The 15,133-nt window shown below is 46.5% G+C and overlaps 1 protein-coding gene and 1 non-coding gene across 6 annotated transcripts; one reads left to right on the top strand and one right to left on the bottom strand.

Moving 5' to 3' along the window:
* Positions 1–216: 216 nt before the first annotated feature.
* Positions 217–9,325, bottom strand: PRMT5 (protein arginine methyltransferase 5). 5 transcript variants are annotated; one of them, XR_496911.3, is made up of 18 exons: positions 9,185–9,324; positions 8,433–8,551; positions 8,062–8,147; positions 7,444–7,578; positions 6,640–6,752; positions 6,456–6,505; positions 6,084–6,247; positions 4,862–5,023; positions 4,616–4,693; positions 4,467–4,525; positions 4,258–4,380; positions 3,996–4,171; positions 3,054–3,163; positions 2,748–2,841; positions 2,449–2,565; positions 2,193–2,257; positions 528–743; positions 217–419 (listed from the first exon to the last, which is right to left on the bottom strand). XR_496911.3 is itself a non-coding variant. In XM_007990788.3 (17 exons), exons 1-17 carry the CDS (start codon positions 9,292–9,294, stop codon positions 591–593), a joined length of 1,914 nt encoding a protein of 637 aa, XP_007988979.1. In that variant the 5' UTR covers positions 9,295–9,325; the 3' UTR covers positions 217–590. The 5 variants fall into 5 exon arrangements, 4 of the variants coding, with proteins under 4 accessions (XP_007988979.1, XP_007988980.1, XP_037843483.1 ...); XM_007990788.3 differs by having other exon boundaries at positions 217–743; positions 9,185–9,325; XM_007990789.3 differs by having other exon boundaries at positions 217–743; positions 9,100–9,309.
* Positions 9,326–9,642: 317 nt separating this feature from the next.
* On the top strand, positions 9,643–9,715 carry TRNAR-ACG (transfer RNA arginine (anticodon ACG)). The gene has a single exon. It is a non-coding gene; the product is annotated as a tRNA-Arg (tRNA).
* Positions 9,716–15,133: the final 5,418 nt, after the last annotated feature.

Genomic DNA, 15,133 nt, shown 5'->3' with positions numbered 1-15,133 from the left:
CCCAGAGAAAAGCCTAACCACAGGTTCTAATGGACAAGAGCTCATTGTAACTGGTCAGAAAGGCCTATATCCAGGAGTACAATAGTCACTGCTCAGCTTCCTAAGTAGGGAATACAACTAGGCCCCTTTAGGTCTTGGATAAGGTAAGAGGACAGATCTGAATATGCCTGGGTCTAAGTGAGGTGTGGGAAAACAGCGGCAGGGGCGGCAGGGTAGTGCAGGAAAGGGCTATAACTTTATTTGTATTTCCTCTTACACGAAACCATCAAAACAAGAACAGAGAAGGGCTGAACATCTGTTCAAACCCCATGTTCTCAGGGATATTCCAGGGAGCTCTTGAGGCTGAGTGCGTAGCTTCAAATCCAGCACTAATTCCTCACCCCCTGGCCTGAGGTCTTCACAGATTGGTGGCTTGAGCCCTGCAATTAATTATAATCCCTTGCCCACCTTGATGTAAGGCAGGAAAGCAGATTGAAATGCTCCTCTCTGATGGGCAAGGGGAATCACAGCCCATAGATGTACTGCACCTTCTGTACTACAGGAGCAGAACATGAAGCTGCTTCCAAGGCTCTGGACACTTGCACGCAGGGCTAGAGGCCAATGGTATATGAGCGGCCTGTGGGGTTGTGAATAGCAGAACAGACCGGTGCTGTCACAGCCCACTCATACCACACCTTCTTGGAATTGCTGCATCGCCAGAAACGCACACAGATGGTTTGGCCTTCACGTACCGTTATGGGCTGCTGTAAGAAGAAGGACGGGGAGGTTCAGGGTGGAGCTAATGAATTATACATGGCAGTGTATTAAGGTAGATGTGGAGATAAAATGATAAACATGACAAGACTGTCCCAACCCTCATGAAAGTTATTTGAAGCCTATCAGAACGCTGAACAATAAGACACTGAACAAATAATCAAAAGTGTGGTGAGTGCTGTGAACATGTACAGAGTGCTAGAAAAACAACTATGAAAGGGAACACTAACCTAGTCTAGGAGGTCAGAGAAAGTTTATCTCACAATAGAAATGTTTTTTTTTGTTTGTTTGTTTGTTTTTTTTGAAACGGACTCTCGCTCTGTCGCCCAGGCTGGAGTGCAGTGGCACGATCTCAGCTCACTGCAAGCTCCGCCTCCCGGGTTCACGCCATTCTCCTGCCTCAGCCTCCCGAGTAGCTGGGACTACAGGCGTCCACCACCTCGCCCGGCTAGTTTTTTGTATTTTTAGTAGAGACGGGGTTTCACCGTATTAGCCAGGATGGTCCCGATCTCCTGACCTCGTGATCCACCCGTCTTGGCCTCCCAAAGTGCTGGGATTACAGGCTTGAGCCACCGGGCCCGGCAGAAATGTTTAAAGGAGACCTAGAAGATAGGTTAACGGTGTGAAGAGACAAGCAAAGAGCTCTGCAGGCAAAAGAGAGGCATGAAAGCCTGAGGTAGGAAAGAAGATCGACAATTAGAACCAAAAGAAGGTCCATAAGGCTGAAGCAGTGTAAGCAAGGGGACAGGAGCTGCAAAGGCAAGCAAACACTAGATCACATCAAGTCTTACAAGCAATGTTCCAGATTTTGACTTTTATCCTAAAGACAATGGGAAGGCATTGAAAGGTTTTAAGCAAAAAAGAGGTAAGATCAGGCCAGGCGCTGTGGCTCACGCCTGTAATCCCAGCACTTTGGGAGGCTGAGGCGGGTGGATCATGAGGTCGGGAGATCCAGACCATCCTGGCTAACACGGTAAAACCCCATCTCTACTAAAAACACAAACATTAGCCAGGCATGGTGGCTGGCACCTGTAGTCCCAAGTACTAGGGAGGCTGAGGCAGGAGAATGGCATGAACCGGAGAGGCGGAGCTTGCAGTGAGCCGAAATTGCACCACTGCACTCCAGCCTGGGTGACAGAGCGAGACTCTGTTTCTTTTAAAAAAAAAAGAGAGAGAAAGAGAGAGATAAGATCAAATTTGAGCGTTTAAAAGATGGCTCTTGCTCAAAGTAGAGGACAGAAGGTAGCCAGAATAGATGCGGGAAAGCCAGGCAGAAGGCCACTCCAAATACTCCCAACACCTACCACTGGGATCCAAGAGCATATGAAATCAGGAGAACATGGGTCATACAGTCAACTATCTTCCTGGGAGAAGGAAAGAGGCACAACACCAAAGGCAAAAGTTACTCCTTAACCTAGAGTCTTAAAAGTAGTTCCTACCTTAATAGGGAAGAGGATGGGAAACCATGAGAACATCCCAGGAGAGTGAGTCTCTGGACGGATACCTGTAATGAAGACACAGAGGTCTCCATGGCTGTGCCTTTTGCCTATGTTGAAGAGGGTCCCTTCTCTAATCACACAAAGATCTCCATTCATTGAGTACTGGGCCCCCCATAAATCTAAATGACACATGTACATATAAGCTGCCCAGGCAGCACACCCTCATACTCTGCCATCCACTGCCATAGACACTCACTCAGAGTGATGTCCTGATAAAGCACAGTCTCAAAGTAGCCTGCAAAGCCATGCAGTACTGTGTTCACCTCCACGGGAAACTCCAAGGTGCAATAGCGGTTGTTGTCAATCATAGGATCTGTCAGGAAATAATCATGTGGATGACAAGGGGCCAGAAGCTCTAGACAACTTGATAAAGCATGAGCAAGACCCAGGAAGGAAAGAGTAGATAAGGCAGACTAGGGACAGCAAGGGAAGAAAGCAGGAGGAAGGAAGAAGCCCACACCCCTCTAGTCAGAGGACAGTCATAAAAGAATCTACCTCTGTTGGGATGGCTGAAGGTGAAACAGGGCTGGGGCGCAGACAGCTGGTGGAAGTTGTGCAGCCGTACCACATAAGGCATCTCGAACTGGGCCTGTCAGAGACAAGGAGAGAGAGAGAGAGTGTTGGGGAAGACAGACAGGAGATACCTACTTCCCCAAGGATTAAAAAAAGTTTTACTTTAGTGGTTCCCCAATCCCTAACTTCTTCGCCTCTTCATCCCCAGCAGAAGAAAATAGCTGATGCAAATACAGAAAAAGAAGAGGACTAAAGAGTACCACTTCTTTCCAGAGAGTGGATTTTTACCTCAGGGTCACGGTCCTTCTCCCTACAGGCCCGGACTTCATTGTACAGCTTGGAGGAGGAGATGGGAGCCAGGAAGGAAGTGTATTCTCCAGGGATGCTCACACCGTCATCTGCACAGCAGGAGAGTCAAATTAGTTCCAGAGGGAGGGAAATGGTGTGTCTGTACTAACTGAAGGATCAGAAGGATCAAACCTCCCATGTCAAAACCAACCAACGTTGGCATGGGCATGGAAGAGACAAGTGCATGTTGTCACATTACTAAGCCAGCCTTCCAACTACTGTCACGGATGATTCCACTTCTAGGTTAATTTACAGAGTCACACAGATAAAAACTGAAAGAACCCAAGATAGTCTAATCTGGTAGTTCTTAACTTTTGTGGGGTCACAAAGTCCCACAAAAGTTCCTGATGAAAGCTAAGCTCAGGGTACATACGTCAGCTCAAGGAGTCCATTCCCCTCATTATTTTTTATTTCATTATTATTATTTTTTTGAGACGGAGTCTCACTCTATTGCCCAGGCTGGAGTGCAGTGGCACAATCTTGGCTCACTGCAACCTTCTCCTCCCGGGTTCAAACGATTCTCTCATGCCTCGGCCTCCCGAGTAGCTGGGATTACAGGCGTGCACCACCACGCCTGGCTAATTTTTGTATTTTTAGTAGACACGGGGTTTCGCCATGTTGCCCAGGTTGGTCACGAATTCCTGACCTCCCACCTTGGCCTCCCACAGCGCCTGGCCCACTCCCTTCATTTTACAAATATGAACACTGAGGTTTGAAGAGACGACTTCATTTGCTAAGGGCACAGAGGCAGTGGAGCAATAGCTCTCAAACTCATATGATGTGACCCAGGTCCAACTCACTTTCCCCTAAACCCTGTACCCTCCTCCCAGGTAGATGTCTCATCCATCATCACCCTCCACCTACACCCCAACCTGGGGGCACCTTTTAGGAAGTGCTGGGCTCCATCCAGGCACTCAGGCGACAATTCATTGTCAGCAAATGAGCCCAGAAGCTCGCTGACAATGATGTCTGCTTTCTCTGGAGCCACCCATTCCCTCATGTCTGATGAGACTACGGTCACTTGGCTTCCCCATTCTTCAAACTGCCAGTTCTCTAGCCTGAAACAAAGACAATAAGGTGAGGAGACATGTTAAGGAAATTTGGCAACGGGGACTAACTTCCCAGCAAGCAGGCTGCTACTCACGTCACCACGGCATTTGGGTTTTTCTCCACAGCATACAGCTTTATCCGCCGGTCAGCCTGCTTGGCTGCCCGCAGGGAAGCGTTCACCAGGGGTCCCCGTCCTGCGCCCAGCACCATCAGTACCCTAAGAAAGAAAGGGAAGAGTCAAGCAGACTTGGCATATACAGATGTAGGAATGCAAGTCCCTGGGATTGAGGGGAAAGCACTCACTGGACATTGGTATCCTTCTCCTCTTCTGGTACTCGGTCTAGCAGACATTTATAGATGGCCTGGAGGAGAGAATATCCTATGGTTGTAATCCCAATCTCCCCAGGTCATGCTAGCCCTGTGCTTTCCTCACCCTGCATACCACACAGTACCTGCTGATACTGAGAGTATTTGATAGGGTCCTTTTCAAACACTTCGTATGTCTGAGATTCCAGATTGTCCATCAGTGGCTGATGAATGAGGAAAAGGATAAAGTTAGCCAGTTTCTGGCAAAGGACAATGCACTAAAATATCAAAAACTTTCCACTGCTTTCTGAGTTTTAGTAACATTTGGAGGTATATATTCTCAAGATACATTTTCACCCCACCTTCCTACTCTCAGTGCACTCCAGACCCACCTGAAGCGGGGACTGCAGATAGTCTTCATAGCCCTTGGCAAAGAGTTCATAGGCATTAGGTGGGGGACGGTTCTGGCTTAAGTATTCCAAGTACTGAAGGTAGGAGCAGAACTCCTTCTCTGAGTGGTGGTTGGTGCCTGTGATGATGAACTGCACCTCCAACTGTAAGAAAAGTCAGACTATCAGATACAGCCCGCAAACCAAGATTCTGGGCCCAGTGTAAAATATGGCCCAGATCAACAGCTCTTTTTTTTTTTTTTTTTTTTTTAAAGATGGAGTCTCGCTCTGTTGCCCAGGCTGGAGTGCAATGCCGTGATCTTGGCTTACTTGCAATCTCCACCTCCCAGGGTCAATTCTTCTGCCTCAGCCTCCCAAGTAGCTGGGACTACAGGTGTGTGCCACCATGCTTGGCTAATTTTTGTATGTTTAGTAGAGACAGGGTTTCACCATGTTGGCCAGGCTGGTCTCAAACTCCTGACCTCAGATGATCCATCCGCCTCAGCCTCCCGAAGTCCTAGGATTACAGGCGTGAGCCACTGTGCCTGGCCCAGACCAACAGTTCTCTAGTATCTGTTCCAATACCAACAAAGGCAGCATGAGGCCTCAGTAAACTTGTAAAAAGCCCTCTTGGCCGGGCATGGTGGCCCACGTCTGTAATCCCAATACTTTGGGAGACTGAGGCCGGTGGATCATTTGAGGTCAGGAGTTCAAGACCAGCCTGGCCAACATGGTAAAACCCGTCTCTACTAAAAATACAAAAATTAGTCGGGCAGTAGTGGTGCACACCTATAATCCCAGCTACTCAGGAGGCTAAAGCAGGAGAATCGCTTAAGCCTGGGAGGCAGAGGTTCTGGTGAGCTGAGTTTGTACCGCTGCACTCCAGTATGGGTGACAGAGTGAGACTCTGTCTCAAAAAAAAAGAAAAGAAAAGCCCTCTTAGGCCATAAAAGTATCATCAACACCCAAAGAACCTCATGGATCCTTGCTGTAACTTCCTAAATGAAACCTTCTGCAAAGTTCTCATGAGGTTTGGTTTGTTTTGAAAGGTTTCTAGGGCTATTACTGGCATTTATCTTTTTGTTCTCAAGACTCCCAACTTCACTGAAATTGCTCCCTAGAAACCAAAGAAAAAGAGTCAGCCTCACAGGAAAAAACGATCATACACAGGTAAATAAGGCAAGATGTATAGCTGGACCACCTTTAGAACCCTCCTACCACTCACCTTGAGGAGCCGGAAGATGAGCCTCTGGTGCATCTTAGAAAGAACAGGAAATCCCTTCTTATTGGTCAGGAAGATGCTAGTGGGGAGAATGGCTGCTTTGATGGGCTCCCCAAGCCAGCGATCAATGACATGATTAGATGGGAGGTCAGCCCCAATTTCAAGAGCTACATGAGACAAAGAAAAACTGTCAACCACTGCCAGGCAAGAAACCCTTCCTTGCTCCTTTGTGAAAAATCTGTTTACCTCTTTAAGAGAAAGGCAGTCTGAGACAGAGGATAAGTAGTAAAATTGTATACTATATACAAAATTCCTGAATCTTATTCACAGGAGGTCAGAGAAGCAACACCCAACCCAGGATTCTCATGGACTCACCCACTGCAATCCTCTTACTATAGTCACACAAAGTCCGGAAGTTGTGCCACCTGTTCAGAGTCAAATACAGAAAAGTACAGTCAACTAGATACGGCTGACCAATTACCATAGCTCAAGGAGACCTCCCTATAGGTTTCACCCTGTACTTCCCCTCACCCTATCACAGCAGCAAAGGGAGACATACCACATCCATGTTTTCTCCTCCCCACTGTACTCCTCTGTGTGTGTAGCTGGTGCATTCTCAATTATATCATCTCTCAGGTCCTCTGGTGCCACCAAGGGTACCCGCATCCAGAACTGCACATGAACAGTCACCCTTTTAGAACACCCTTTTGAACTCACTGGGTCCAGAAAGTTTCCCTCAATCAAAAACTTCATCCAGACCTCGCTAATCCCTTTATATGCTTTTCCCAATTTGTGATTTTGTAAGTGAACATGTACCTTATGTATAGATCCTTATGTAAATATCTGCCTTATCTTACGTAAGTTTCCGAAATAATTACATTTGCATGTTTTGAAACTCTCTTCATACCACTTTTAGATGGAGAGGTGCGCAATACTGACCTTTTCTTTGAGACAAGGTCTGGCTCTGTCACCCAGGCTGGAGTACAGTGGTGCAATCTCAGCTAACTGCAACCTCCGCCTCACAGGTTCAAGTCATCCTCCCACCTCAGCTTCCCAAGTAGCTGGGACTACAGGCATGTGACACTACACCTAGCTAATCTGTGTTTTTTTGTTTTGGTTTTGGTTTTTGTAGAGACAGGGTTTCACCAGGCTTCCCAAGCTGGTCTCGAACTTCTGAGCTCAGCGATCTGCCCACCTCAGCCTCCCAAAGTGCTGGGATTACAGGCATGAGCCACTGTGCCCGGCAATACTGATACTTCAATTCTGCCAAACACACCCTTCAATGAATGGCTAGGCACAAGAAGGTACTTAGCACAATCTGACTACTATGATATGCAGCAGGAAAGGAGCCCCTCAGCTATACCATAGAAGAGTGATGGCCAGTGTGGATGTGGTTGGTCAAAACTCTGGCCAGGTTGGTGTTATCTTCCTGATTAAGGGGCAGCAGGAAAGCTGGAAGACCCAAATATGCACCAAAATTCAGCTCCTGTAACATGGCCTGGAATGGGGATGAAGAGGAAAAGGTTGAGCTAACAAGCAAATAGCTTTCTTTTCTTTTCTTTTCTTTTTTTTTTTTTTTTGAGACAAAGTCTCACTCTGTCACCCAGGCTGGAGTACAGTGGCACAATCTCCACTCATCTGCAGCCTCAACCTTCCCAAGCTCAACTGATCCTCCCACCTCAGCCTCCTGAGTAGCTGGGACCACAGGAATGTGCCACCATGCCTGGCTAATTTTTGTATACTTTATAGAGATGGGGTTTCACTATGCTGCCCAGGCTGGTCTCAAACTCCTGAGTTCCAGTGATCCTACAACCTCAGCCTCCCAAAGTGATAGGATCATAGGTGTGCACCATGGGGTCCAGCCTAATAGCTTTAATTTCATTGTATCAGTTGATTTACCAAGTTACTGAGGGTGGGAGGGGACCACTCTCCCTACCCAGTTTGGTTAGAAAGATCCAGCAGAGAAGTCAAAGAGTCTTACCGCCTCGGAGTTCCTGCGAATCTTCTCCACTTTTGAGTCTGGACGAATCCATGGAGAAAGCTTTCCCACAATTAGCGTATTCCAGTCTGCACTCCCCCACCCAAGAAAGACAAATACTGAATAAGGTTCAGCACTTTACTTGTTCAATTTTTAGTTTTGGGAATCAAGAGTAGAAATGAGAGACAAAGGTTTTTTCTACATAGACATGGGATAGCCTGATGCAGAATAGAGAAGCAAGGAGAAAACAAGTTATCTATATCCCAGGGTCTAACAAATATATCCAAGTCAGAAAAGGAGAAGAATCGGGGCCCCGATAAAGCAGAAGTTGTTATTGCCTCTAATAATTAAGGGGCATATGGGATGGTCCCTACCCCTTCCTGACAGCAGTAGGTCTGATCGTGTCTGGGGGCCGGGCCGATTCTTAGCAGGTTCCTGAATGAACTCCCTCTTGAAACGCGGATGGAAGACAGGCATGCAGAGGAAATCAAACCTACAACCGCGACAGACCCAGAATCATGTAAAGAGAGCAGCAGTGCCAGAAAGCCAAGCAACTGGATTTAGGCTATTTTGATTTTGCACAGCCCTTTCAGCTGCCATCAGTTCACCCTACTAGGCTGCTGAGTTCAGACCACCTTGGGGGATATCTCTGCTGTACTGTGCCTCAATTTCTCCCCAAAACACAGCCATGGGAAATATGAGTAAGGAGAAAACGATGGAAATCCACAAGTAGAATTTTTTTCTCCTCAGGTGTCACTATGTTTCGAAGACCATCACATCCAGATTTGCCCCAGTTCTGCCCGTGCCTCCCCCGTCAAGATTAGCCTCTTCTCTCCCTTGCCCCCTAACACCCCCTCCCACTCCCAGACAATAATCGCGACCTCCAGAGCCCTTTAGAGTTTACTCAACAACTCTCCCAACTTTGGGACTCAGTGACCACAGGCCCCCCCCAAGTTCTTTTCCTCACGTTACTGGGTCCGAGGCTTCTCCCCTCCAAAGAGTAATAGTCTCTCCCCTTCTCATCCTAGCCGACCCCCTCACCCCAGTTTCTCCGGGATGACTAGTCTGCCCTTCTCCGTCCCCGAGTTCAGACCCCGCATTCCGCTCGTGGAGGTCCGGCCCTCACCCCTGCTTGGCCACAGCCCCTAGTGTGTCAGCTATTTCGGGGACGCAATTCAGGTCCCTCCCGCTGGACACGCGGCTCCCACCAGCACCCCCGACCGCCATCGCCGCCATCTTTTTCCTCGCGCTGTCCACGCCGGGATTCCTTGATACTAGTAGCCAATCACAAAGCCAAACTAGAGACCCAGGAGGCGGGACGAGTCGCCTTAACAACCAGAGCGTCTGCCACAGCTCCCGAACGGGAGGGATGGGGAGTGGCTTTTCCCGCCAATCCGCGGGCTGCGCAGTGGCGCACGGCGTGGCTCCTGAAGATCCACCAATCTCAGAGTCTGGTTCCTGACGCACTTCAATCTCCCAGAATGCTTAGTGTATCTGCAGAACTCCGCTGAGAGACTACACCTCCCATGAAACCCTGCAGTACAACCTTGAAGGAGCATCACAGAGAAAACCGCTTTCGTCTCAGGGCCAGTGGCGCAATGGATAACGCGTCTGACTACGGATCAGAAGATTCCAGGTTCGACTCCTGGCTGGCTCGGTGGGGCTGTTCACAGTTTTACTTTGAGCATTTTCTGATTTTCCTTACCTTTCGTCGTTTGAAGCTTCTTTATTATCTTAACGCTTTCATTTTCAGGTTCTAAGTTTGTTGGGTTCTGCAGCCATCTAATGTCAGCTTTTCCCGTAACTACCTTCAAAAGTGTTTTCCTTGTGTCATTATTTACGTCCATATGAACATTGAGAAAACTGGGTTAATGGCTGGTGCTATTAAAATGGGCTTTGTCACCTTATTATGTTACATATTAAAATAAACTGCTAACTCAGTGTTTTGTGTTTCAAACACAAAAGGTGTGAATAAACGCCTAAACACACACACACACACACACACACACACTTCAAGATAGAGAAAAGGAATTCATGAATTACAGTGGGCAGCAGTCATGAAACTGGCTGGCGTGGAGGCCAGAGAGAATCTACATTTTCCCATGTCAATAGCTGCTAGAGAGATGGAAAGGAAGGAAGCAAGGAAAGACATAGGGAGGGAAATGGGAACTTCTGAAGGCAGGGGGCCCACTGGTGTTGAGGCAGCTCGGCAACAAGGATGGAGAGGAGAACACGGTACAAGAGGCCCCACGCAGGCGCCGCTGGCAGAACTTAGGGACCGACTGGCAGGGAGTCCTGAGAAAGCAGTCAGGGGTGATGCCTAGGATTCTGTCCATGCAGTGAGCGAGAAATGCGAGAAGAGGGTTTGGGAAATCAGGGTTTGGGTTTAGTCATGCTGAATTGAACGTCTAGGGGGCGCTGTGTAATAGAAAGTTGGATGAACAGTGATCTGAACCAGATGAGATGGAGGTCGCCAGAAGAACGAACTGAGGTCATGAGACTGAGATCACCATAGCTCGTTGGGGACAGAGCCATAGGAAATACGAAAAGGGTGTGGGGTAGGATAAATTCTGGGGAACCCTGGGTGCAATGCAAGTGCCCCAGAAGAATGAAAGCTGGAAAACCCGCCAGGCGCAGTGGCTCACGCCGGTAATCTCAACACTTTGGGAGGTGGAGGCGGGTGCATCTCCTGACGTCAGTAGTTCGAGACCAGCCTGGGCAACATGGCAAAACCCCTGTCTCTACTAAAAATACCAAAGGCGTGGTAGCAGGTCCCTGTAATCCCAGCTACCTGGGAGGCCGATGATCTCAGTTCACTGCAACCTCCACCTTCCGGGTTCAAGCAATTCTCCTGCCTCAACCTCCCAAGTAGTTGGGACCACAGGTGTGTACCACCACGCCTGACTAATTTTTGTATTTTTAGTAGAGATGGGGTTTCACCATGTTGGCCAGGCTGGTTTCAAACTCCTGACCTCAGGTGATTCACCCACCTCAGCCTCCCAAAGTGCTGAGATTACAGGTGTGAGTCATGACGCCCGGCCTTCACCAGCATTTTAAGAGGTAAAAGAAAGAGTTGTTGAGGAGGTCTGCTTGTTCTCTGCCCTAGCTGTGCCCAACCAAACTCTACATTCACGGAAGACTCGTTAGATGTTTTTTCTTCTTTAGAAGCTAATTGTCTAGACTGTGGACCATCTGTGCTCCTGGCACCTCGCTCCTGATGTCAAACTGGTAGCTGCTCTGTTGGTTGTTAACTAACCCATCATGGGTGAGAGGGAGAGAGGATAATCTATAAAACAATAATGTCAGTTTTGCCATCAGTTAAAATAATTTTCTAAAGGATTCATGTAAAAAGAGCCTAGAATTTCTGACTGACCCTAAAGTAAGTTTACATGGGCTGAATTTCTTTGGTCTGTGTTGTCTTTGTCTTTTCATTCCAAACGGCCTTAGCATTGTGGCTAGCATCATGCTGAACAGTTCTCAGTAACTCCATACCACGTTGCTCTCAGCCTTTCCTATAGCACTTTCCTATGCCATAAAAAACAGCATGTAACCGTGGGTCTGTCTACATGAGTTGTAGAGGAGCAAGAAGGGAAGGAATGAAAAGAAATAGAGCACCTTGAACAAGTCCTGTCCCTAGGTGTTAAGTCAAAGTTGGTGAAGTCTACATTGCGCTCTGCTTTGCTCTGCCCTAGGTGTTAAGTCAAAGCTGGTGAAGTCTACATTGCGCTCTGCTTTGCTCTGCCCTAGGTGTTAAGTCAAAGTTGGTGAAGTCTACATTACGCTCTGCTTTGCTCTGCCCTAGGTGTTAAGTCAAAGTTGGTGAAGTCTACATTGCGCTCTGCTTTGCTCTGCCCTAGGTGTTAAGTCAAAGCTGGTGAAGTCTACATTACGCTCTGCTTTGCTCTGCCCTGCATGCTGAGCTTTTGGGCCCAGAGGCATGTGAGTCACTGTTATACTATGGGACTTTTGCCTTGGCCGAGATGAAGACAGGGAAATGGTGGGACAGAAGGGCAAATACCCTGGGTGAGAAATAATGTTACTGTCTCCAACAGGAGCCAGTGACCAACAGGCCGGAGCACTGGAGACTTTCTGGAGGAAAGGGGTCCCCATTCCCAGATAATGCTCCCACTTATCTCCCGGCTTTCTTCACTTTCAGGCCCAATTCTTCCACCTTATCTGGTTCTTTTGTCCTTGTTTAAACACCTCTAGCCCATTGGAAACCTCTTTTCATCTTCTATTGTGCTCCCCTATTCCCTCAGTGCTTGCCTCCCTCCCCAGGCCCACCTTCAGTCACCTCTGTGCCCGCCCAGCCAGCCACACTCTTCAACACCAAAATAATGGCCTGTTTGACCCTCCTACTGCTCCAAATTGCTTTTTCACAATCAAGGCTGTCTTCCAGCTATAAAAGTGGCAGAGTTACTGAGGCAAAATAATCTGTGCAGATTTGCATTCTCTTTTTTGTCATCTCTATTATACAGTGTTTATCTGTCAAAATGAATAGAAAGCAGTAACTGTTCTGAACATAGAAAAAGATGGAAAACTACCCAATTTATTTATGAAGACAGAACACATCTAATATCAAAACCTGTCAGAAATAACACTCCCAAAAAGCTATAGACCCTCACTTATGGATATAAATGTAAGATTCCTAAAATATTTAGAATTAATAAATAAAACTTAACAGTATGTTAATATAGTAATTATATAACACAACCAATTAGGGTTTTTACCAATAATTAACACAAAGGTATTAGGAAATTTCTTTATAGAATAGGTCAAAAATAAACCAAACAAAAAATATTTGATGGTTGTTAATTGTCAAATAAGAGAACACAGTACGCTAACTGCATTTTCTATAAGTATTCTTTTTTTTTTTTTGAGATGGAGTCTCGCTCTGTCGCCCAGGCTGAAGTGCGGTGGCGCAGTCTCGGCTTACTGCAACCTCCACCTCCTGGGTTCAAGCAATTCTCCTGCCTTAGCCTCCCGAGTAGCTGGGACTACAGGCGTGTGCCACCATGCCCGGCTAATTTTTTTTGTATTTTTATTACAGACAGGGTTTCATCATTTTGGCCAGACTGCTCTCAAACTCCTGACCTCATGATCTGCCCACCTTGGCCTGCCAAAATGCTGAGATTAGAGGCATGAGCCACCGCACTCGACCATAAATATTAATAGTTTTTATATTCATCATATATGTGTATATATAAGATCAACAAAGATGAAATGAGCTACCCTGCATGGTTGTAAGTGCCCATAGTCCCAGCTACTCAGGAGGCTGAGATGGGAGGATCCCTTGAGTCCAGGAGCTCGAGGTCAGCCTGGGTAACATAGTGAGACCTTTTCTTAAAAAAAAAAAAAAAAAAAGATACAAGAATATCTAGTCTCATCACTGAGTTATTTAATATTATTCTGAAAAATCCAATAAGATTGGAAATAGAAAAAAGGGGGTTACAACTTTTAGGAAGGGAGAGGTAAATTTATCATTATTTGTAGATGATATGATTGTACACATAGAAAATTCATAAGAATCCATTTTAAAATGATGAGAATTAATACTAGAATGCAGAGAAGTCACTTGATGCAAGATAAGTATAAAATAAATCTGTAGCTTCTCATGTACTAAGAATAACCAGTTAAAAGACATAATTGATTTCAAAAAATCCCAATAATATGATAGTTAAGAGTATGGCCTGCTAAACCAGATAGCAAGAGGTTAAAGCCCTGTTCATTCATTTACTAGGACTGTGAACCTAGCCCTTCTGGCCTCAGTTTTCTCATCCACAAAATGGGAATGTAAATAATAGCTCCTATAAAGTTATTATGAGTATTAAATTAGTTAACAGAGTAAAGCATTTAGAAGCTACCTTGCACATAGTAAACCTTCAATACATGTTAGCTATTTTGATTATTATTTTCCCCATTCACAGTGGTAACAGTAACACTACTATAAAATATTTATCTTTACTGAAAAATGTGAGAAACTGACATAAAGAAAATTATAGGCTGGTTACAGTGGCTCATGTTTATAATCCCAACACTTTGGGAGGCCAAGGCAGGAGGATTGCTTGAGCCTAGGAGTTCAAGGCCAGCCTAGGCAACATAGCAATACCCCATCTCTACAAAAAATTTTTTAAAATTAGCTGGGCGTTAGCCTGGCCAACATGGTGAAACCCCGTCTCTACTAAAAATACAAAAATTAGCCGAGTGTGATGGCACATGCCTATAATCCCAGCTACTCAGGAGGCTAAGGCAGGAGAATCCCTTGAGCCTTTTAGGTAGAGATTACGGTTGAGCCGAGATCGTGCCACTGCACTCCAGTCTGGGCGATAGAGTGAGACCCTGTCTCAAAAAAAAAAATTAGCAGCCAGGCACGGTGGCTCATGCTTGTAATCCCAGCACTTTGGGAGGCCAAGGGGGGTGGATCACCTGAGGTGAGGAGTTCGAGACCAACCTGGCCAACATGGTGAAAGCCCATCTCTACTGAAAATAAAAAAATTAGCTGGGCGTGGTGGCAGGCACTATAATCCCAGCCACTCATGAGGCTGAGGCAGGATAATTGCTTGAACCCGGCAGGCAGTGGTTGCAGTGCGCCAAGATCGGGCCATTGCTCTCCAGCCTGGGCAACAAGAGCAAAACTCCATCTCAAAAAAAAAAAAAAAAAAAGAGCTGGGCGTGGTGCCACACACCTGTAGTCCCAGCTACCCAAGAGGCTGAAGTGGGAGGATTGCTTGAGCCCAGGAGGTTGAGTCTGCAGTGAGCTGTGATCAAACCACTGCATTCTAGCCTGAGTGACAGAGCAAGACCCTGTCTATCAAAAAGAAAAAACAATTTTGCTGAGAGATATAATAGAAGACTAAAAAAAAATAGAGAAACAAGCCATAATCTTAGAAAATAACGAATCTTGCAAAGATGTAAATTCTTACCAAATTAATTTCTCACTTTCACAACATTCAATCACAATTTTTTTTTTTTTTTTTTTTTTGAGACAGAGCCTCGCTCTGCCACCCAGGCTGGAGTGCAGTGGCACGATCTTGGCTCACTGCAAGCTCCGCCTCCCAGGTTCACGCCATTCTCC

This window comes from Chlorocebus sabaeus, chromosome 29 (genome assembly GCF_047675955.1).
Source record: "Chlorocebus sabaeus isolate Y175 chromosome 29, mChlSab1.0.hap1, whole genome shotgun sequence".
In the NCBI taxonomy this organism is placed as follows: Eukaryota; Metazoa; Chordata; class Mammalia; order Primates; family Cercopithecidae; genus Chlorocebus; species Chlorocebus sabaeus.
The sequence above is the reverse complement of the archived record's forward strand: the minus strand, read 5'-3'. Positions and strand labels throughout refer to the sequence as shown.

Coding starts and splice junctions, on each gene's coding strand:
- PRMT5 (XM_007990788.3), bottom strand. CDS start 9,294: ATGGCGGCGATGGCGGTCGGGGGTGCTGGTGGGAGCCGCGTGTCCAGC. Junction 2,842..3,053: donor AGAAGGACCGTGACCCTGAG/GTAAAAATCCAC, acceptor TGTCTCTGACAG/GCCCAGTTCGAGATGCCTTA. Junction 2,258..2,448: donor TTATCAGGACATCACTCTGA/GTGAGTGTCTAT, acceptor TCTTCATTACAG/GTATCCGTCCAGAGACTCAC.